Below are 22,534 nucleotides of genomic sequence, written 5' to 3'. Positions count from 1 at the left end.
GCAGGGAGCTGCTGTTCCATGACTGTGGATGCCTCGTGTGCTCTGCAGGCCTGGAATGCTTTATGTGACCTTGGTGATCAAACATCTCCCTGAAATGCCTTTTTTTCCTTGGAGTTCGTAGAGTCTGCTTTGGCCTGTTCTGGTTCTCCCAGACTAGGCTGTAACATAAACTTGATGTGAAATATTGCCTGCCTTGTAAAAACCTTTGTAGACAGTGATGAAACTGGCTCTAGAAGGATTTTGTATCTCTCAAAGCCTATGAACAGAGCCTTCAGCCTTTGTCTAACTTGGTTGCATGTTTTTACTTTAGCTGCAAGTCAAGGGGCTATTTGTTCAGATCTCACATTCTTACAGTGGAAAATCTGACTCCTGCACTTACGGCTTTACTGCAGACGGGGTTTTTGCTCGAGGAAACTGAATTTTCCTTAAAAAATGCTGTCTGGGCTGCTCTTTCAAATGGTATAAATGGATTTAAACAAGGCACCGGGGGGCTGCTCCCTACTGCAGCTCAGGTCATGACAAGGAAAAACCTGAAAAACACCAATCTAGGGGAAAAAAAACCATAAAGAAGAAAATCAGATACTCTGAGAGATGAGACAGGCTGAATAACTCCAGAAGTGCTGCTGGCTCGTGTGGGGTTTCCAGTAGGAGGCTGTGGTCCAGGAAGACACTGTGTTCTGCAGGAGGTGTCATGATCCCAGCCTGGTTTGTGTTGGAAAGGACCTTAAAGCTCTTCCAGCTCCAACCCCTGCCAGGGGCAGGGACCCCTTCCACTAGAGCAGCTTGCTCCAAGCCCCTGTGTCCAACCTGCCCTTGAACACTCCCAGTGTCTCTCTTATAGTGAGGGGAGCTGCTCATCTGCTTCTCCCAGTGTCTCTCTATTGCTACAAGGTAGAAATGCCCTGTTCTGCTGTCACAAGCAGTGGCACTGAACTTGCTCCCTGTGCCTGTGTCCTGCAGGGACGGATAGGGATGGTGGCTGAGGTCCCACGTGTTCTTGCACTTGATGTCCCTGAACCCCTGCACCAGAGCTCCCCTTGTGTCCAGACCAGTGCCAATGGAGTGGAAACTGGACCTCCAGCTCCCCATCCCTGTAACTGGCATTGGTATTCTGGGAAGCAGTGCTTCAGCTGCTGAACAATGCCTGAAGGATCATAAATCCCAGCTCCTTGTTTACACTGCCTCGCAGTCTCCAGCTCCTTCCTGCTCATCAGCCGGGAAGGGGCTCTGGAGCCTTGTTTGGGTTTGGAGCAGGGCTGTGGTTTTGAGATTCCAGGTTGCTGAGTCTCAACCGAGGGACAGGCTTGGATGCTCTCCTGCCTCGGAGCCTCTGCAGCAGGACACTGATGAGCTGCTTATGCTCCAGCCTGATGCTGTTTTCCTTGGGTTTAAACAGTGTTTGCTTTCAGCTATAACTGCTGAGCACCTGCAGTGCTGTGGTGATATACACACACACATATATATATATATATATATAGATACTCTATATAAATCCTCTAGTTAAACGTTTGACCCAGCATAAAACAAGGGGCTTGTCTCCAGCTGGCCACAGAAACAAAGGAAGTGAGTTCCAAAACAATTGCAATTAAGCTTTTTTCTTCCTGAATTCTGCACAAAATGATTTGCCTCCAAGAACGGATGAGGACTTTATTTTAGGGACTCCGTGGTGTGTTATGGGTGTATCTGAAGTTATCCTGGGTACAGTTATGACGGGTATTGTGCGGGCAAACACAGGCCCCTGCTTTTAAGACCTGTTTTGGGACAGCAGCACTTTGAAGGAGGTCAACAGGGAACAAATGGAAATACATTTGCAGACGTGCTCATGTTTCTTAGTGAGTAATAAGTAAGTTTCTGAATCCTTACTTCAGTGGAATTCACCTTTCCAGAGGGAGAAAGGGGAAACTGCACTAAAAATATTTTCAGTGGTGGCCTTAATGCCTGCCCTAAACTTTAGCCTGCTCCTTTCTGCACTCTTTGGCTGAGATCAGGACTAAGCTTTCCTTGGGGACACGCATGGGAGGTTCCAGTGCGATCCTGCCCTTGTTGCCCACCCTTTTGTAATGTTCTTGTTGATCTCATTTCCAGCTGGGCTCTTGCCACTGTTTTATACAAACCAAATGCTCAAGCAAAGGCAGACTGCTTGAAAGCTCGAACTGACGTTGTTCCTGCCCAGGTAAGAAGCTCCTGGATGGATGGTTACGGCAGCATCCAGCCTGCTTTAGTTAGACCCTTGCTAATGGCAAGACCTTTTATGCCTTCTTCCATGCCTCACTCTTGTCTAAGGGGTATATACCCTTTGTGTGGGTTATATAGGGTTGTTTTAATTGGTCCCTTTGCTCCCTGGAGGTGTATATAAAGAGGTCTGTACTAATGGCCTCGAAACCCTGCGGTACACATGAGCCTTTACAACCAGGACTGGTCAATAATTGACTTGAGCAATTAAAACTTTGTGCATTGGGTTGATATCAACTTGACACATAGTGAGGTATTGCGCTTTCTTTTGTCTATCACGTGTAACACTCGTATCTACTGCTCCTGATCACCATTTGGACCTCTTTGGTGTACTGCGTTGTGCACAGTGGTGCTATTGCTCCCAGCTATAGATCTTCCCTTCCTACCTGAGCTGCAAAGTTGCTTTGGGCCATCTGTCAAATAAGACGCCCTGCTGAGGCTTGACTTTATGTAGGATCTGTAGATGTTTGTGTTTGGCTTTCAGTTTTATTTTGTAGGATGAGTTCTGTGTGTCGGGCTTTTATTTTAGCTTATTTTTTTAAATACTCATCCATAAAGCATTAAGTTCTGCAGCAGCAACAGACTTGAGTGTAAGAAACCTTCGGGCAGAGCCAAGACCGGCTTCACAGCATAGACATCAGTTTGCTGCTAATAGCTGGTTTTTATGGGCTGGAAAATGGGAGATAGCTTAGAATTAACAGTGTAATGAGCCGTGTGGGGAAGATTGAGCTCTGGGGACCCAAAGGCTGTGGATGATGGCTGCAGTGTGTGCGTGAGTGGCGGTCCAGCTCCACATCACCTCTGTACACATCTGGAAAGGGAGCTCCTGAACTTTGCTTCCCAGCACATCCATCCCAGCCTGGCTTGTGTTGAAGGGACCTTAAAGCTTGTCCAGCTCCAACCCCTGCCACAGGCAGGGACCCCTTCCACTGGAGCAGCTTGCTCCAAGCCCCTGTGTCCAACCTGGCCTTGAACACTGCCAGGGATGGGGCAGCCACAGCTTCTCTGGGCACCCTGTGCCAGCGCCTCAGCACCCTCACAGGGAAGAGCTTCTGCCTAAGAGCTCATCTCAGTCTCCCCTCGGGCAGGTTAAAGCCATTCCCCTTGGCCTGTCCCTACAGCCCCTTGTCCAAAGCCCTTCTCCACGTTTCCTGTTTTATGTCCCTGTCCTCCCCTACCTGTTCAAAAAACTGTTAGAAAAAGCCCCATAAAAGTAGACAGTCCCAATATCCCCACTGTTCTGAACAGAAATGAATCCCAGTCCCCTGGAACGTCCCAGTGACTGGAATCCTACAGAAGATTTCTGTTGGGGTCTGAGGCAAAAAGAGCACTTAAAGGAGAAAGCCAACAAATGCAGGCATGAGCTAAATACCAGGAAAAGCTTCAAGGTCCCTTGGGATGCGATTCTGGACTAGTTCAGCACAGCTGAATTTCTAGGCCCACTTGCATAACATGATGAGCCACTTGCTGAAATCTTCTACCTCCAGCATCTGGCAGGACATTGCAGTGAGATACCAGTGACTCCCCAAAGGTCCTCCTGGGCTGGGCTGGGTGTGTGGGATGCTGCCACTGTTGGTCTGTGACTCTACCAGCTTTGCCTTGATTCCCCAGCACCAAACCACTTCCTGATGGTGGGAAGTAACCTGCAGATGAGTTACGTGGGGCTGAGGAGCCACCCAGTGGCAGTGTCCCACAGCCACCCCCCCAGGCAGGGGTGGTTTGTGGCAGATTGGTGTGGACAGGGTTCAACAGCTGGCTAAATGTCTGTTTGCTGGTTGGAGCAGGCTGTGACAGCAGTGCTATAACCCTTTCCTGTGTACGGGTGAACCATAGAACCCCAGCCTGATTTGTGTTGAAGGGACCTTAAAGCTCCTCCAGCTCCAACCCTGCCACGGGCAGGGACCCCTTCCACTGGAGCAGCTTGCTCCAAGCCCCTGTGTCCAACCTGGCCTTGAGCACTGCCAGGGATGGGGCAGCCACAGCTTCTCTGAGTAACTAGACCTGGACATGGCTCAGGCAGTCCCCTGCTCACCTGGAGAAGATGCTATAGATGGTGATCCACCTGAAGTCACTACTCAAGAAAATAGTGTTTTGTAGTAGCAAAACACAAGTGACCGATAGCCCAAGGTCTCTGCACAGCGACACTGTTCTGATCTGTTTTCTGGCAACATCCAGTTTCGACACATTTACAGCTGAGGTGTATAAAGCATCCCTGTGGACTGCATCCTCGTAGACTAAACTTTAGATTCATTTGCAGAAACTGCAGTTTAATAGAAGTGTAGCTCTTTGCATTGAGGTCTTTTGACGTGCAGAAAAAGGGAAGTTTTAGGAGACACCAAAACCTAATCTTACGACTAGTTTGGCTGGTGGATAGACCTGGCAGTTGAAGTGGAAGATGGAATAGGATGTTTGTGCTTGTGCAACCCTCCTACCAGTCCAGTGCCACCCTTTCTCCAGTGACCAGCTCTGTGATGTGACTGGGGTACTGTGCTCTGCCCCTCCTTCCCAGTGCTGATGTCTGTTTGACCCCAGACTGCCCTGGAATGCTGAGGAGGAGTATGGGGAGGGACAGGGTGGCCTTTGGATGGCAGCCTGCCGTGATGCCAGCCCTACCTGGGGCAGCTGCTCTGTGCGTGCTTCTGTCTTCATCAGCTTTCACCTCATGCTGCTGTCATCACCCCAAAGGAAAGTGTTCTCTTTGGGATGCGATAGGTGCAAGGTGCCCTTCCCGGTGGTTCAGATGGGGCTGCAAAACTGGATTAAAGATCTTTTCAGCTCCAAGTTCCTCCCAGACGCCTCTTTGTCTCACCAAAGACGTAGGGGAAAGGATGGCAAAGTGCTGGTGCCCTGCTGAGGCCTGAGACCTGCCAATGGGATGGACTGGAGCAGATCCCAGCGGTACTCAAAGCCAGCAGCATCTTTGGCTTGGCCCTGGGCAATGCAGCACATCTGGACACTTGTTTTCCAGTGAAAGTGCAGGAACGGATCCCAGGTCAGCCTGAGATTCTCTATTCCTTGATGGAAAGTGCCACCCCACAGCACAGTCCCCCTTGCTCGTGGTCTCAAGGGAATAACTTGTTCATTTTTCCCCCATGTCGCCCCTCTCCACACCCACCTTTTGTGTCTTTTGAATTCAATCAGCTGGGTGACTCAGTACTAAATATAAAGCTGCTTCCGGCATCATCTGCCTGTGGCTCATTTCCTGGAGCTGACATCAGTGGAGCCTCTGATTTCCTTCTGAAATACCAAGGCATGAGATGTCCTTTGCAGGATGTTCTGGCCATGCCCGCTGGCTTCCTTGGTGGCTGTAGGGCTCCCTGCTCGACGCTGCCCCATAGCCCCGCTGTTCACTGCTAAGCTGGAGCACAAGGGAAGTCCTCGGGTCTGTTTTGCGCTGCAGAATCCTCTGGTTTGCAAGCATGTTTTCAATCAAGGCGAGCTTTCCATCCCTGCTGCATATGCAAGGGTTTGATTAAATAAGCATGAGGCTGACGGATGTCTTGCTTTCTTCCTGATGACAGGCTCACTGAAAGAGCAGCTCAGGAAGCTTTTAGGGGGGAAATTAGCAAAGATGGGTTGGTGTTTTTTGCTTTAAAAAGACTGATAAATTGAGGAATCGAGGCCAAATGCTTGCTCCTCACTTGTCAAATCCTTCCAGAGCTGTTTACATCGGGGCAATGTTCTCTGCAGTTGGTTGCAGCTGAAGGTGAAGGCAAGAAGTGCACGGAGCCTCTGTGTCACAAAGCCCAGGGGAGGGTGCTTCTGTCCATGTGTGCATAACTTCATTAAATCCTTCTCTTTGAAAGAGGATGTGGACAGAACCAGAGGAGAGGAGATCTGGCACACGGCAAATGGTCACTGATCCCAGCCACAGTGGATGGCCGCTCTGCTTTGCTCTCTAGAGCCCAGGCTCAAAGTGTGGTGTCATCCTCATCATGGGGCAGACAATTTACATTGCCTGGCTTCTCCTCCAGCCGGTTATTCTTTTGGCCCTGTCTTCTCCAGCGGAGCTGGCTATATCCCATCAAACAGCTTGTTTTAGGCAGGAACTACAGGTGCCTGTAGGCAAAACCCGTCCCAAAAATCACTGGGGCTGGTGTAGCATACCCAGGGATTGGTGCATCGTCATGGTTTTCGTTAGTTGTCTTGTCATGGCATCTCTTGACACTGCCAACAAGGAGTTGGAGTGGGCTGGAAAGCAATGGTTTGTGTTGGAAGGAACCTTGAAGCTCCTCCAGCTCCAACCCCTGCCATGGGCAGGGACCCCTTCCACTAGAGCAGCTTGCTCCAAGCCCCTGTGTCCAACCTGCCCTTGAACACTGCCAGGGATGGGGCAGCCACAGCGTCTCTGGGCACCCTGTGCCAGCGCCTCAGCACCCTCACAGGGAAGAGCTTCTGCCTGAGAGCTCATCTCAGTCTCCCCTCGGGCAGGTTAAAGCCATTCCCCTTGGCCTGTCCCTACAGGCCCTTGTCCAAAGCCCCTCTCCGGGTTTCCTGTAGGCAAGATCTTGAACGTGCTCCTTTCCTCCCCTAGAGCTTTGCCAGAGGGGCTGTTCCTGAGGGCCCTGCTGAGGGCAGAGGGCCGGGGTGACTCCTGGGTTGACCCCTTGCTCCATCATCACCTGGAAGGCAGCGGCTGCCGCTCCCTCCGCTGCTGTTGAGTAATCTCTGGAGGGCAAATACCTGCCAGTGGCCTCCCAGCGAAACTTGGCAGCGGGGCCGGGGAGGAGCCGGGTCCTTGCGCAAGGATGCGCTGGAGGGATCCTGCCGGTGCCGCGATGCTCCTGGTGCGCACACCTCATCCCCCTGCTCCCTCCCTCCGCGGTGTCACCTGAGCCGAGTCCCTGCCGAGCACCTCGTGCTGCCCCAAAGCGCTGTGGGGCAGGGGAGTGCGCGGCGTGCGCTGCCTTGACCAGAAAACTTCCCAGTCTGGAACTGCGGGGAGCGGTGCGTGCCCAGCCCCGCTGGGGGAAGTGGGCTGGGAGTGCCGGGAGCAGCGCTCTGCCATCACCGCACCCTGCTCTCGGGGCATGACGCAGCCGTGAGTGGTGCTGGCACCGCTGAGCTGCTATTTTGGGCTTGAGTGTAATTGCAGGTTGGAGCGGGAGAGCTGGGCTCGGAGCTTTGGCGGAGCAGAGGGCTCCGAAAGCCGTGGAAAAACTGGCTATTGCGGAGCCTTGGCACATGTGGGGACGGGCGTTCCACATGGCAGCGGGACTCGAGGTGGGGCCACTGGGGATCTGTGCTGGGGGCAGTGGGTGGCAATGCCCGTTCCCGTCCCAGCAGAGGGAATGGGGATCGCGCCCTGTAGGATGCGTTACCTGAAAAGAAAGGAGCAGAGGTGTGAAGGTCCATGGGCTGGTGGCTTTTAGGTGTCCGCAGCGTCTGCCACAGGCACATGCTGCTTTCCTATCCCAGCAGCATGCATGCCAGGCACAACGAGAGGAGAGTTTTGTCTTTTCTCTCCCAAACGCGCACATTGCTCCTGCACTGGCTCTGCCATTGATAGAAGTCACATAACCCAGGCTGAGAGCTGGGTTTGGCTCAGTCTTTCCGGGACCTGCCCAGCCTCAAAGCATCAGCACTTCCCAAAGCTTACAGGGAGCATTTACACTGTGCAGCGTGCTCACATGCGGAGCGGGGTGCGGAGGGACTGAACTTCCCAAAACCAGTTTCCCCCTGTTTGGTGTTTGCTCCAAGATGTGGTGGATGCAGTCCCTGGGTGGAGCCGGGGGCTGCAGTGATGCTAACGCTGGTTCTTGCTGAAGGTGAGAGCAGAGTTAAGAGTTGCTCTCCCCTAAGCCCTGTGTGATGCTCAGGCAGCCTGACCTCGGTGGAGTGCAAAAGTGTTTTTCAAGCCAGTGTTTTTCCTTTCAAGTTGCAGCTGCATTTCTGGGCATAAAAATGTCTATTTTGGTTCCCATTATTTTTACCGTCCTGAGGAAGCTGTCAGGTTGTGGCTTTGGGGTTGGGCTTTGGGCTTCTTTTCATACCTCCTTTAGAACTTTACAGATGGAAGCCAAATTTTCAGGTGCTACCCAAGTAATGGCACTGGGCACTGACTCCCTGTCCTGCCTGGCAGCACTTTTAAAGAGAAACAGCCAAAACTGACCCTGTTGGTTCAGTGTTCTGAATTTTCGGAAGGGTCCCAGTTGTTCACTGGTTGGAGCATTAGTAAGGGATGCCCTTTCCTTCCAGCTATGGGAGGGCTCGAACATGATGGGTTTCACAGGAATGGAAATTTCTGCAATGGGTGATGATGCTTTGGAAATCCCACTTAACCTTTCTGGTGACTGATTCTGCTCCCGTGCATTGCATCAGCAGTAACACAGAACATGATGCTTCTGTTGCTTGTGCCCTCCTGGTTAGTAGCAGATGTCTGTCCTGGATTCAGTGAGAGCAGACAGGGAGGACTGAGGTAATGAAATGGATTGTATTATGGACCAGCTCTGCACTCAGTATTTGCCACCCATCCGGACCACTTTGTTGGTTTCTTTTGGAGCCAGTGTGCTGTGAAATAGCAGGCAGCATCCTCCCTCAGTGTGGATTGGGGCCAAATAGGTCTGGATCTGTGTTGCTCTGTCTGTGAGCTGCTGTTGGTTTTAAGGATATCCATAGAATAAGTACATAAAATACAAGCCCCATGTCACTGTTTGGCTGGGCAAGCTGGGAGCCAGCAAAGCTGCACTGAATTTAAACCGTTAAAGGTGAAAGAGTTCTTTTTGTTTCAATAAATAACTAGAAGTCAGTTTGCTTACCTAAAAGCTTTATTATGTCTGAGTGGCTGCTGCTCCCGAGTGCCCAGCACTAAAAGCACGGCAGCGCTTGGAGCATCCCGCGCCCGAGCAGCCTGTCCCTCAGCCTTTCCAACGACCTCCCATCTGCGGGGCGGGGATGCTGGGAGGAATGCTGGCTGTCCGGATCCGCGCCGCGGCTGGGACACGCTTCAGCCCGGCCGACGGACCCATTCCGGTGAGGAGCAGAGGTAAGGGTGCTCCTGGGATGCTGCCGCTCGGGGTCCTGGCTGCAGGGATGCGAGCACACGCCAGAGATCATCCTGCAGCGACTTGTTTTGCTTTGATTTGTGCCTGCGAGGCATCTGCTGCTGGAGTGGGTCCAGGGGAATAGCTGGAGGCAGAAGGAAAAGATTAATCTGGGGGTTTGATGTGTTTCAGATTTGGGATTTATCTGTGCACATGCAAACAGGGCAGCAGCGAGTGCCGCCGCTGACTTTACATCACCGGGCTGCGAATGTCCCAGGGGAGGACTGAGGGTGTTGCCTTCCCAGAAACCTCGGTCTCGGCACATCTTAATCCCGTCTCGGTCTGCAGCAGCCTTTTAAAGAGCAGAACCGCTCAAACTTGCATGTTTGGAGAGTTAAATCGTTAAAGCTCCGCTTGCAGAAAGCGTGAGGAGCTCTGAGAGCTCTCGGGGAATTGGCTGCGGTGGCTCCCCAGGTGTTGGGGGTCTTTTGCCTGGAGGAGCTGCGCTCCCAGTGCTGTTCCAGCGGGAACAGCATCCGGCATCACAGCCTGGCAGGGTTTTGTGTCCTAAATGAGGAACTTGCTGTGTTTTCTGGGGGAGGCTGGCTGTGCTCGGTGCTGGATGTCAGCACAGACCCTCTCCAAACGCTTTAGCAGTCACTACTAGCTCAAACTCTTCCATAGCGAATACTTTTAAGTATTGGACTGAAAAGCTGAGCTTTTTGTGCTGAAAAGCTTAGACTTCACATGTGTGGAGTCCCATAAAACACGCCTCATGCGGCTGCTTTGTGGCCTGATTTTGTTTATGCTGAACGTCTTGCTCTGAGGTTTTGCTTATATTTTACTCTTACCCTGCTTTTAATCTGCAAAACATCTGGCTGTAAGGAATGAGTTCACAGCTGGAGGACTCTCACACCCTCCTGAAGCTTGGAGTAGCGACGAGGCTGTGTGCTGTTCATGGTGCATACATCTTAACCACTACACCTGTCCTAGGGGTATTGGGCACTGGCAGAGCTGCTAAGTCAGTGAAGAAGGAGGAGGAGGTGGCAAAGCAGCTCAAAGGGTCCCAAACAGAACTTGTGTGGATGCTGGATGCACCTTGGAGATCCTGCCTGGCCTTGAAACTGGTGATATGGGTGCGTTTTGTAGGGATTAGGAAGGGTTGCTCACAGTCCAAGGGTCGCGGAGCAGAGCTTGCCACTGCTCCCCTTTGCTCCCCATGGCTCTTCCCCAAAGGAAGTTAGATTACAGAGGAGTGTGGGGAACACCCTGCTGTCAGAGTGAATGCGATGGCACTGTCGTGGCAGCCTCCTGGGAGGCAAAGACAGCAGCTCTCCTGCTCCTCTAGCTCTTTCACATTCATCTGTGAGATTGATGTTTCTGTTTTTGTCAAGGTAGATAGGATCTGAGCCGGCTTCTCTAGAGGAAGTCAATGTTGAAGTTACAGATTGGTTTTATACTTCCAGAAGCTGCTAGGACAGCTATGCCGTGACACTGATGTATTGTGCACTACTGATGCTTGCCTCCTCTGGATCAAATTATTTTGACGTCTTTCCCTTTCCCCAAGTGCTTGCTGAACAAGATTACAGGCAGCAGGGGGAAGATGGGAAAAGGATTTTCTTCTTTTATCACTCGTTTTTTCTACTAAGAGTTCAGTTACTGAAATTTGTGGTTTCTAAGAGACTTTTGAACATAATTGCAATGCGTGGAGCAGGGTTTGCAGTTTCTAGAGGTTTGTTTCTTATTTAAGGTATGCCCCATCCCTGGCAGTGTTCAAGGCCAGGTTGGACACAGGGGCTTGGAGCAAGCTGCTCTAGTGGAAGGTGTCCCTGCCTGTGGCAGGGGCTGGAGCTGGAGGAGCTTTAAGGTCCCTCCCAACCAAAAGCACTCTGTGATTCTCTAACACAGTTCTCTGGATCTTTATCATGGGATTGCAGTTGCCCAGCTGCTGGGATTTCATAGAATCCAGGGATGGGGCAGCCACAGCTTCTCTGGGCACCCTGTGCCAGCGCCTCAGCACCCTCACAGGGAAGAGCTTCTGCCTAAGAGCTCATCTCAGTCTCCCCTCTGCCAGTTTAGATCCCTTTAGGTATTGGAAGGCTGGAATGAGGTCTCCCTTGAGCTTGGCTGTCCCATTTCAGGCCAGATCCGTTCACCTTCAGACTGATGCGCACACTACAGAATTGCTCCACCACGGCTGTACCTGGTAAAGGGTTGCCTAGAACCCCCCCTGCCAGGCTGAACTGCTGAGGCTCACTTTGGTCCAGCTCTCCAGGGCTCGCACCATTGCACTGGGGGTTTGGCTTGCAGGAGCTTGCTTGCTGGCACTGCGTAGGCAGTGAGTGTGCTGTGATTTAATTCAGGGATCTTGCTGATTGCCCTGCCTGGGCAGGAGGGAAGGTTACGAGACCGAGTAATGCTTCTTGCTTCATCTGTTTTAGCCTTCTGATCCTCACTTCTCCTTGCTTATGCAGGTGGGGAACATGCTGGCTTTCCCACCATCACTGAGAGTCCCGTCATACAGTGAGGGATGCCTTATGCTGAGTTTTGCAGTGGGTGGTAAGAGGTGGGTCCTTTCTTGAAGTCATTTATGGTTAAGGTACTGAATGTGCAGTAGGAAGTGTTTAATGCTGCTTTTATTTGGGGAACTATGCAAGAGTAAGAGTTATTATCAGCGTAAGAATTTCCTGAGAGGCCAGCATGAGTTTTCTGTGCCTGAGCCAGGAATTTACATTAAGCCTTCCAAGTCTCAGTCCATTAGCTGACATCTGACCCTGCCCCCTCCTCTTTTACCTTATTGCACTTAGGTTTAAATTATCTATGAATGTTACTTGCTTTTGCAAGTGCCAGGCAGGATGAGTGCTCAGCTCTTCCTTTCCTGAGAGGTCTCGAAAGGCTCACCTGGTTCATGTTGGACTAATGGGTTAACCGGGAATTTTGCTGCTCTGTTTCCACCGATGGGAGCAAACTGCTGCACTTCAAGAGTGAGATAAATCTAGGAGGTCATGGTTGCGACTGTGCTCTCATCCTGGGGTAGTTGCTCTGCTAAAACTGTGCCAAAATGCAACATTTGGGAGAAGTATTTTGCAAAGAAGCTCTTAAGGACCAATTCACTGGTGCCCTGAGCGGTGTTTCATCCGGTCTCTGCTGTTCCCTGCAGATTGTAAGTACTCTGCAGATACATGTAATAGAGTTGGAGCAGCAAGGTGCTCACAGCAGGTGACGAGTATGTATGAGTGCAGCAGCAGCAAGGTCTAGCAGGCAGCTGCTCTCCTCCTTGACAGCTTGCTCTGCTCCTGCTTTGACCCTCATCCCATCCCCTTGGCTCTGGTCGTCCACATCAGGAGCATTCAGAGAAGGATGTAGGTTTGCAGCAAGCTATCCATGCTTTCCTTCCCCTTGAGTCCCAAACCAGTTTTACGTTTCTGCCACTTCAGCCTCCTGATAGTAAATGCTGGGTCATGGTGGTAGGCAAGCATCCATCTGCTCTGCTCCAGGATTGCATGTCACTGCTTAATGTGCATCAGAAGCAGCTCTGGTTCATATTCCTTCAGGGCTGCATGGGGATCATAGAATCGTGGAGTGGTTTGGCATGGAAGGGACCTTAAAGCTCATCCAGTGAATTGTGTACTCAAATCCCTGCAGATTTCTGTGCCATATCCCCAGCTTTGCAGCATTCTGGAGGCTGCTCTTAAGGTCAAGGCTTTCCTGGGCTTTTGGCAAGGGGCTGATCCCTGTTTGATGCTGTGAGCAGACTTGATGCTGATTTTGGGTTTTCTGTGGGTACCGGCTCCAGCTCAGTTCTGGGTGCTGAACACTTTGACCATTTTCTGGGCCACCTCCTTGGCTGTGCAGGGTGTCAGAGGCATGTGAATTGGCTGATGGGTCAGCAGTTGAAGGATTTGAAGCTGGTGAATCTGGTTCTGTCTTGAAGGGAAAGAAAACACTCTGAGCATGCAAAAGTGAAGGATCAGCTTGTCCAGGCTGTCCACGGGCATTGGGTTAAAGTCTGAGCAGGAGGCACAGGAAAGCTGTTTTGCTGTCGTTCCCATACCATGGAGTGACCCTGCCTCTGGGCAGCCCACATCCCTGCTGGGCATCTCCCAGGTGCTGCTTAGAAGAACCTCTGGCATCATTCTGCACAGGTTTAGCTTGGAGAAACTGGGTTTTTAACCTGGAGGAAGGTGCATGTCCAGAGGTGGACACCCCATAAAGACATGCCCCCAATCCGGAGGGAGCGGCTGCAAGCCAAGTGCAGTGACTAATTCCAGTGCGTGTTGTCTCTGCTCCTGATGGATTTGACAGGCTTTTCCCCGCAGCAGCAGAGTTGTGTAACAATGGGAGCAAAGTCTCAAGGTCTGCTCCCAGGTGATGATAAGCAAAGCAGGGAGCTGGTCTCTCCCACGTGACAGCTACAGGGATTTGGGACGATACAAAACAAAACCCACTGATGGGACTGTTGCTGACATAGAGATGCTTCAGAAGCCCGGCAGCTGAAGGCCATCTCTTGATGGGATTGGGAAGAACTGAGCTGTAAAGTGCCTGTGCAGTGGCAATTGCTATCTGCAGTCTTGTGTCCTTTCCCTGAGATATGCACCACATGGCTCTGTAGTAGCTGGTGGGCTACACAAGCAGCGTGGACCAGTCAAAGTGTGTTCTCTGTGGGTAAAGGCAGTAAAGATGGAAGCGTGGTGAAAGTCTGATTGCAGCCCTGTGCTCGCTGACTGGATGGATGGAAATTGCCAAATCCAAGTTTCTGTGCTTCCCACGGCCCGGCGTTTGCTAACAGCCAACCTGTGGGTGCTGCCTGGGAGGAACCTGAGGAACAAAACATTGCTTGAAACACGCAAACCGATTTATGAGCAGGAGAGGATGGATTCCGTGGTAGGTTTTCATTTACAAGCCATCCATCCCTAAACTTCCCTGGCTGCCCCCAAAGCGGCAGTAAGTATTTATCTTTGAGGACCCATCAGACCGAGCCTGTGCAATGCAAGCTTTCACTTCCTCTTGTTGATGTCAGAAGTCAAGGGGAATGGCTTTAACCTGCCCGAGGGGAGACTGAGATGACCTCTTAGGCAGAAGCTCTTCCCTGAGGGTGTTGAGGCGCTGGCACAGGGTGCCCAGGGAAGCTGTGGCTGCCCCATCCCTGGCAGTGTTCAAGGCCAGGTTGGACACAGGGGCTTGGAGCAAGCTGCTCCTGTGGAAGGGGCTGGAGCTGGAGGAGCTTTAAAGTCCCTTCAACACCAGGCTGGGGTTCTGTGTTCTTGCCAGAGGAGCTGGGTGGGGTGAATGGGGCAAGGCAGGACGGGGAGGAAGGGGCAGGACGGGGTGAACCGCAGGAATCCTGGGGCTGAATCACCAGGATTCCCTCCCAGTCAGCCCCAAACCAGCCGCGCTGCGTCAGTGCCGTCAGTGCCGCCAGCCCCGGGCGCTCTGCCGCCTGCCTGGCCTCGGTGTCTAACAGCAGAGCGCTCGGTGCCGGGTCCGTGGTCACAGACAGGCAGGTTCTGAGCTGTCCTGCTGAGCTGATGCCGAGTGAGCCGTGCTCTCTCTGGAGCCTTCCGCGCGGAGAGCGAGCCCCAGACCCGCAGGTGCCCGTGCGGAGCGCAGCGCGCAGGGGCTGAGTCACCGCTGCTCCAGCCCGGACCCCGCTCGCTCCTGGCTCTTTGCTCGGGTGGGAAAGGGGCCCATGAACGCCTTTTCCCTGGCGCTTCCATGTGCGTCCGCGTTTGCATAAACACCTCGGTGCTGTTAATCAGTCACTTGTAGAGATATTAAAGCAGGGCGGGTCTGGGAGGGACGGAGCAGCTCGGTTTTCAAATGAACACGGAGCTGCTAAGAAAGCAAATCCTTCCATTTGGAACAGCAGCAAATTCCAGCTCTGTTTCTCTTGGAAGTGTTCAAGCGGCTGTTGGGAAATATTTGGTTGCCATGTGCTTTCAAAATGGGACTAAACCTCCAGCTTTCAGGGAGATGTGCAAGTGCCTCAGTGCGCATACACCCCCCCACCCGCTTTAAAAGGCGGTTTAAAAGCAGGCTGAGCTGCTGTAAGTTTGAATTGAAGTGGAAGTTCCATGAATTACTACAACATGAAAGGAGAATTTATTTTTAGAGTAAAGGTTTGTTTTGCTGATGAAGCAAGGGAGTTTGTGGATACTTGTAGGTATTCATAATATTCAGTGTGGGCCTGATTTAGTCTGAGAATTCACGCTGGTTGCATTTATTTCCTAAATAGAAATAAATGTCTCCAAATTCCATCCACATCCCTTAAAAAAATGACAAATATCAGCAGCAGTGTTTAAATCCTGATGTAAGAATTACTTAGATACACTTTATAATGGAGCAAGTATCATAGACATTAGGGAGAAGCTCTTCCTTGTGAGGGTGCTGAGGCGCTGGCACAGGGTGCCCAGAGAAGCTGTGGCTGCCCCATCCCTGGCAGTGTTCAAGGCCAGGTTGGACACAGGGCCTTGGAGCAAGCTGCTCCAGTGGAAGGGGTCCCTGCCCGTGGCAGCGGTTGGAGCTGGAGGAAATTTAAGGTCCCTTCAGCCCAACCCAGTCTGGGGTTCTGTGATGTTTTGCTGATCCTCTGTGCAGGGTGCAGCTCCCAGGACTTGTCCACTTGGGAAAGAGCCTTGGGGATCTCTTCTCTGGGTTTGAGTGGTGTTAAGGTGCTGTCTGAGCACACAAGTGCATCCTTCTGGTGATGGTCCCACTGAAGGTGGGCTCCAGCTGTGAAAGCACAGGTGCTGGGGCAGCTCCATCTGACTTGTCGGTATTGCAGCTCTGCCTGGAGAGCAAATAAACTAACCCTGGTTTGATGACTGCTCTGTGCTCAGGAGCTATAAAACTTGTTTGCACAGAAACTCTATACAGCCGCTCTCGGGGAAGGGAGTTGATACTGGAAAACCTCAGATGCACTTGAAGCAGCTCTGATCTGCAGCTTAAAGTGAAGTCTGCAGGGAATGGGATGAGCTTTATGGTCCCTTCCAACCAAACCAGTCTGGGATTCTGTGGCACAAACAGGCTGCACCATCTGCCAGCCACACTCTTCTCTGGAGTATCTTTAGTCCATCCATGTGTTATGGATTTGTGCCTCTGGTTTTCTGCTGTGGAGTGAGGGATGCAGGCAGGAGCAAAAGGGATCTGGAGCAGTATGTCCGGGCTAATCACTGCAAAAGAGATCTGGAGCAGGAACTGCTTCCTTATACACTCTGCTTATGTGTGCATTGACTGATAGCCTTTCTGTCACCAGGGTGTAAAATGGGTGTGGGATTACCAGCTCACTTCTGCCTCCTCTTTCCCCTTTGCTCTCTCTTCCTCCCTCTAAATGGGTTTACACTGGTGGCAGGTACGTTCCTATTTAAGTTTGAAGGCATTACCCCTTGTCCTAACGCTGCAGGCTCTTCATCAGGGACATCCAACCCCAACCAGGGTGTGATTCTATGTGTGCAGAGCAACACAGCCCATAAAATAAATACACCGAGCTAAATACTAAGGAGGCTAATGGGATTTCTGACTTGGTAAGCAGTGCATTTCCCATCCTCTGAGGCCCACAGCTACCGTTTGTCTCTGGCTGTCATTGCGTGCCCTGGCAGGGGCTTTGCTCATGTGGAAGTGAATGTGCCGTGGTGCGGCGTGAGCAGCGTGGTGCTGTGTCCCCACAGAGGCAGCTGATGTGTGATCCCTCTGCCAGTGTGACAAAAGGGCTTTCTGTATCCACGAAGACAAAGGCTCTTGTTTAACAATGCAACTGTGAATGGAAAAACACGGCCTGAATGCCCCAGACTCAGCTGTTAAAAGCAAACAAACCCACAAACCCCCCCCACAACAAAACCCGAGGCTCTCCTGCTCTGCAGCCCAGTGCTGGCAGTGATGTGTCTCCACTGCAGAAGAGCTCTGTGAACCTGCTTTGGGAGCTCCATAGTCCCAGTCAGCTCTTACCTTTGTATCCCACTAAGCTCCTCCTATACTGTCTGTTTCAGCTTTACACGCTTTCCCCTTCCCAGGCAGCTCTCTCGAGGTCAGGACTCTGTTTTTTCTCTCTTGCTTCAAACTCCCCCTCTGCTCTCAAGCAGAGCTACAGAAGGAAGAAGCGGTATGAAAACTGAAAGGTGAACCTGCTTTATAACCATCCTGACTGAGCTGAACAGCACTGGGGCTGGAAGGGAGGTGTTTTTTAAGTGGACACCCCCCCCACCCAACAATTGCCGGACATGTCCAGAGCATGGCATTTCCATGGTAAAGCCAAACAGAGCAGGTTTTTTAACAGTTCTCAGCTTATGGGGTGTTTGCTGCTTCTTTTGGTGTGGAAGATGTGGTGGCCTGGGTATGCAGCACGATGGGCAGCTGGAAGCTGCTCTCAGGTCTCCCCTTCAGGAGCCTTCTCTTCTCCAGGCTGCCCCAGCCCAGCTCTCTCAGCCTGGCTCCAGAGCAGAGCTGCTCCAGCCCTCGCAGCATCCCCATGGCCTCCTCTGGCCTCACTCCAGCAGCTCCACGTCCCTCTTGTGCTGCTGCCCCAGAGCTGGATCAGGGCTGCAGGGGGGGTCTCCCCAGAGCACAGCAGAGGGGCAGGATCCCCTCCCTGAGCTGCTGCTCACGCACTGGGGTGCACCCAGCACACGGGGGTTTCTGGGCTCACTGGAACCAGGTCATGTGAAACCGGAGAGGAAAAATTGTGGTGTCTTCCTTTCCCCTTCCCTGTCAGCTCGGTGCAGCTTTGCCGTGGTTCCTCCCCTGCCCCGTTCCTGCAGCACAGGCCAAGCGATGGATTTGGCTGTCTCGCTGCTGGTGTCTTGTACTGATGTTATCCTGCCCGCTGGCAGCTCTGCTGTTGTTGGAGGTGGGGTCCGATGTTCTTCCCTTCATGTCCCTGCAGTGATGCAAGTTCTTGTTGACTTTCCCTGCTGTGAGCACCCGCCTGAGCCGCTTTCCCAGGCTGCCACCCTGCCCATCGCTCCGTCACCTGCTTTCCAGACGGGCTGCCACGGACAACTGCAGGCAGACCTGTGTTCTGAAGCCAGCAAGTGCTTGTGAGGGTACCTGGGGGGCTCACACAAAAGGGGTTCCATCAGAGCACAGGCGTTTGTCAAACAGCTTCTTGTTGCTCGAGCAGCCCGTTGGGGCTCCTGCCTGCTGCCAGGCTGTAAACCTGAGCTCACCCTCAGCCTTTTCCTTACAAAGGAGGCGGCAGCTGAGCCTGTTCCCATAGGCAGAGGAGGAACCTTTGATTTCTCAACTCAGAGCAGTTGTAGCTAACAAAGGTGGAGCTGGAAAATCTGGGGATGCAAGTCTCATTTGAAGTTGCACTGAGCCTGCCTGGATCCCCAGCTTTAAAGCCCCTGAGCTGCAGCTAGCACGAGTGCTAGAACGTGCTGATCTAGCCTGCCTCTGTGCGCAGAGGTTGCCCTATTTGGATGGAGCAAATCACCATCACTGATCTCTTCTGGTTGTATTGGCCAGAGTGCCAACGGGACATCTGATGCTGCTGTCATGAATGGCATGGGATGGGGACGTGGGCAGGGCACCGGCCTTTGCATAGAACCCCAGCCTGGTTTGTGTTGGAAGGGACCTTAAAGCTCCTCCATCTCCAACCCCTGCCACGGGCAGGGACACCTTCCACTAGAGCAGCTTGCTCCAAGCCCCTGTGCCCAACCTGGCCTTGAACGCTGCCAGGGATGGGGCAGCCACAGCTTCTCTGGGCACCCTGTGCCAGCGCCTCAGCACCCTCCCAGGGAAGAGCTTCTGCCTAAGATCTAAGCTGAACTTCCCCTGTTTCAGTCTGAACCCATCACCCCTTGTCCTGTCGCTGCAGTCCCTGATGAAGAGCCCCTCTCCAGCATCCTTGTAGCCCCCTTCAGACACTGGAAGCTGCTCTGAGGCCTCTCCGCAGCTTCTTTTCTCCAGGCTGAACAGCCCCATCCTTTTCTCATCCTTATGGTGATCGCTCCTGTCCAGGCTGGCTGGGTGGCACCTCTGTAGTGCTTGGGAAGGAGGATTGCACAGATGGGTGTAGGCACCGTGTGCTTCATCCTCGCTGTTTCTTCAGCGCCGAGGTCTGATCGAGATGTGCACAGCCGGGGTGTGAGCGGGGCTGGTGCCTGCTGTTCTGCACTGGGGTCTCCCTGCCGTGCCTCGCTCGGGGGAGTGGAGGGGTCGGTGCCATGCGGACAGCCTGGTGCTTACACGGTGCACTGAGAGCCTGGCTCTGGGGCAATAGGCAGGTGTTTGTTCAAACCTTTTTCTGGTAGGAAACCAGACTGATTCCTCCTTGCAAACAGCACCAGGTAAAGCCCTGTGCAGAAAGACCCCGTTTCGGGGCTTTGCTGTTTGGCTGTGGGAGCTGTGTGCTCTCTGCTCTCGGGGACAGGCAGGCAGAGCATTCACTCTCTTGCATTAATGCTTTTAACTGTGGATTCTGATTGTGTTCAGGAGATCCCTGGACGTGTGAGCTTCTCCGACCTACAGAACACACTGCTGGCAGGTGCCTTCACGTGTGCCCATAAAATAAATACACACAGCTAAATATTAACAAGGCTAATGGGCTTTCTGACTTGTTAAGCAGTGCATTTCCCATCGCCTGAGCTCCACACATCTGTTTTCTGAGTGGAAAGATAAACGTGGCCTCGAGAACTGTAGTGACCTTGGTGCTGCCTGTTGCTGTGCTGCTGTTCAACACTGCAGGTGTTTGAAGGCAGTGTGGTTTCACAGTGTCTGTTTTCCCTCTGTAGGTACTCCCTAAGTTCATGAGATGGCCAACACCATGCAAATCTCCAAAGATGACCTGGAGGACCTCAAGGAGGCCTTTGCCAAAGTCGGTAAGTTCCAGTGTGGAGGGCACCTTGCTCCTGTCTGCTGTGAAATGGATTTATCCCACCCCTGTGCATGGTACATGGGTATATGGGCAGTCTGGTGCTCTCGTGGTCTTCTGCGTGCCAAGGAGTCTCTTGGCAGCCTTGTTGCTTCTGGCTTGTCACTTCTAGCCAAGGAGCACAAAGGGATGTGGCAGCCGGGCTGTCAATGAGCACTGGCACAGAGCCTTGCCCTGTTGCTCCTGGTTCGGCTTTGTTGGTTCCTGATGGCAGGAGATGCATCCAAGCTGGTACTGCAGTACTGCAGCCCAGGCAGCAGGCAGGGCTGGCACAGAGCTCGGCTCGGAGGATGCTGGTTTTGGCAGGTCAGCCAATCCATGCACATGTAAATGTAGGGGCTGTGTTTCTGGCTGGGGCAGGTGCATTGAGGCACTGTTTGAGGAGCTTGGAGGCAAAACCTAATTAGTGGCTGTTTACCTGCCATTATGGAGCAGCTTGTGGTCTGCGGCTGCTGTGCACGAGCATTGCCCTCTGGTGGCTCCAGTTCTTATCATAGCATCCCAGCCTGGTTTGGGTTGGAAGAGACCTTAAAGCTCCTCCATCTTCAACCCCTGTCACGGGCGGGGACCCCTTCCACTGGAGAAGCTTGCTCCAAGCCCCTGTGTCCAACCTGCCCTTGAACACTGCCAGGGATGGGGCAGCCACAGCTTCTCTGGGCACCCTGTGCCAGTGCCTCCGCACCCTCACAGGGAAGAGCTTCTGCCTGAGAGCTCAGCTCAGTCTTCCCTCGGGCAGGTTAAAGCCATTCCCCTTGGCCTGCCCCTACAGGCCCTTGTCCCAAGCCCCTCTCCAGGTTTCCTGGAGCCCCTTTTAGGCACTGGAGCTGCTCTAAGGTCTCCCATTCATGCAGCAGAGGGGGAGAATCCCCTCCATAACCTGCTGCTCACACTCCAGCTGTTGCAGTGCTTTTTATCCGTTTTTTGAGCATCCTTTTGGTGAAGCAAATTGCTTATTGCCTGGCGTCTGTACTGGGTAAACTGCTCTCTAGAACAGGGTGCTCTCTTTTGCTCTAAATTTGCAATCTGCAGAGAGAAATATGAATTTCAAAGGCAACTGATTCTCTCAGAGCAGTATTTCCTATTGGGACATGATGTAAGTTGCATTTTGGGACATTCCCTCTCCTGTCTTGCTCTGTGCAGGGCTTTTCCAGCCAGTGGAAGTGAGCTGCTGTAGAGGGAAATAGATGACCATGGTGCTTCTTGTTGTGTAATGTGCCTCAGAGTGCAGCCCTTAATAAGGCTGGGATGCAGGCAGCCCATTCAGTCCTTGGATAAACTGACAATGATTAACCTGGCTGGAATGAGGTGGCTTTTTGTCACAAGTATGTGGGAAGCGTTCAAGATTAGGCTGGGTGGCTGCCTGTGCACTGGAAACAATGAGGAACCCAGGTCAGGAAACCAGCTCACCCTGCTCACCCAGGGAGCTGAGCCCTCTTTGGTTTTAAATTGTCATGGCAGTGTCACTGAGAAATGCAGTGATTAGCCCGGACATACCCAGAGGTGAGATGGGACCTGCCAGGCCTTTTCACCTGCCTCCTGTGTTGTGAGCTTCAGGCATGGTCCAGCCCTCAAGCACTGCTGTGGGACGCTCTTGTCAGGGGTGTCTTTAATGCTCTCATTCCTTTTATTCTTGCCTAAAGGAGCTGTATTTGCCCTGGGATATAGATCTGGTCGCTAATTGGTTGCTGGCTTTGGCTGGGAACTTCTAATGTGCCTCTAGTGAATGTGAAGAGAAGTTGTTCTAAGGCTGCTGTTTAAAAGGAAGCCTTTTTCATCTGAGGAGGAAGGGGCCACGGAGATGCTGGGAGGGCTGGAGCAGCTCTGCTCTGGAGCCAGGCTGAGAGAGCTGGGCTGGGTCAGCCTGGAGGAGCCCCAGGTTGGACACAGGGGCTTGGAGCAAGCTGCTCTAGTGGAAGGTGTCCCTGCCCGTGGCAGGGGCTGGAGCTGGAGGAGCTTTAAGGTCCCTCCAACACAAACAAGTCTGGGTTTCTATCTCCCAGCTACCTGGAAGCCTTGCACCACAGCCCAGAGCATGGTTATAGCAAAGCTCAGGTGGTTGGCCCTTAGGATGTCACAAAGTAGGTGTGGGAAGGAGGAAGCCTCTTGCATGGTGGCTTCTGCCCACCAAGATGTGCCTGCTCCACTGTGTGGCTGCATGGGCTTCCTGGAGACCTGCTTTCATTCTAGCATGGGACAAGTTGCTGCCCTGGATGTGCAGGTTGATGAACTTGAAGGGTGGTGACAAGGTTTTCTGTATGCAGCTGGACCAGACCAAGACAGTGAGGTGTTACTGTGCTCTCTGTCACCATTTGCCTTCCATGCCGCTTGCTGGTATCCCCTATCTCCCATGAAGCTGGTTTGCTGTCTGCTGACAGCCAGCAAAAGGCAGGAGTCCCCAGAACTCCTTCTTGCTTATTTAGAAGTCCAGAGGTGAGAATCCATGCTTTAA

At 52.5% G+C, this 22,534-nt stretch overlaps 1 protein-coding gene across 2 annotated transcripts in view; it reads left to right on the top strand.

Annotated features, from left to right (window-relative positions):
- Positions 1-9,102: 9,102 nt before the first annotated feature.
- PLS3 (plastin 3) overlaps positions 9,103-22,534 on the top strand; it is a 30,031-nt gene continuing 16,599 nt past the window's right edge. The window contains exons 1-2 of one of the 2 annotated variants that reach the window (XM_057404938.1): positions 9,103-9,217; positions 19,946-20,032. In XM_057404938.1, coding sequence (XP_057260921.1) covers positions 19,966-20,032 — 67 coding nt within the window. In that variant the 5' untranslated portion in view covers positions 9,103-9,217; positions 19,946-19,965. The remainder of the gene's footprint in view (positions 9,218-19,945; positions 20,033-22,534) is intronic. The other variant, XM_057404939.1, reaches the window with a different exon arrangement.

Source organism: Pezoporus wallicus, unplaced genomic scaffold (assembly GCF_028554395.1).
Source record: "Pezoporus wallicus isolate ANWC-B61680 ecotype Strahan unplaced genomic scaffold, APGP_CSIRO_Pwel_v1 contig_6217, whole genome shotgun sequence".
NCBI lineage: Eukaryota > Metazoa > Chordata > Aves > Psittaciformes > Psittacidae > Pezoporus > Pezoporus wallicus.
This window is presented reverse-complemented; position numbering and strand designations above follow the sequence as displayed.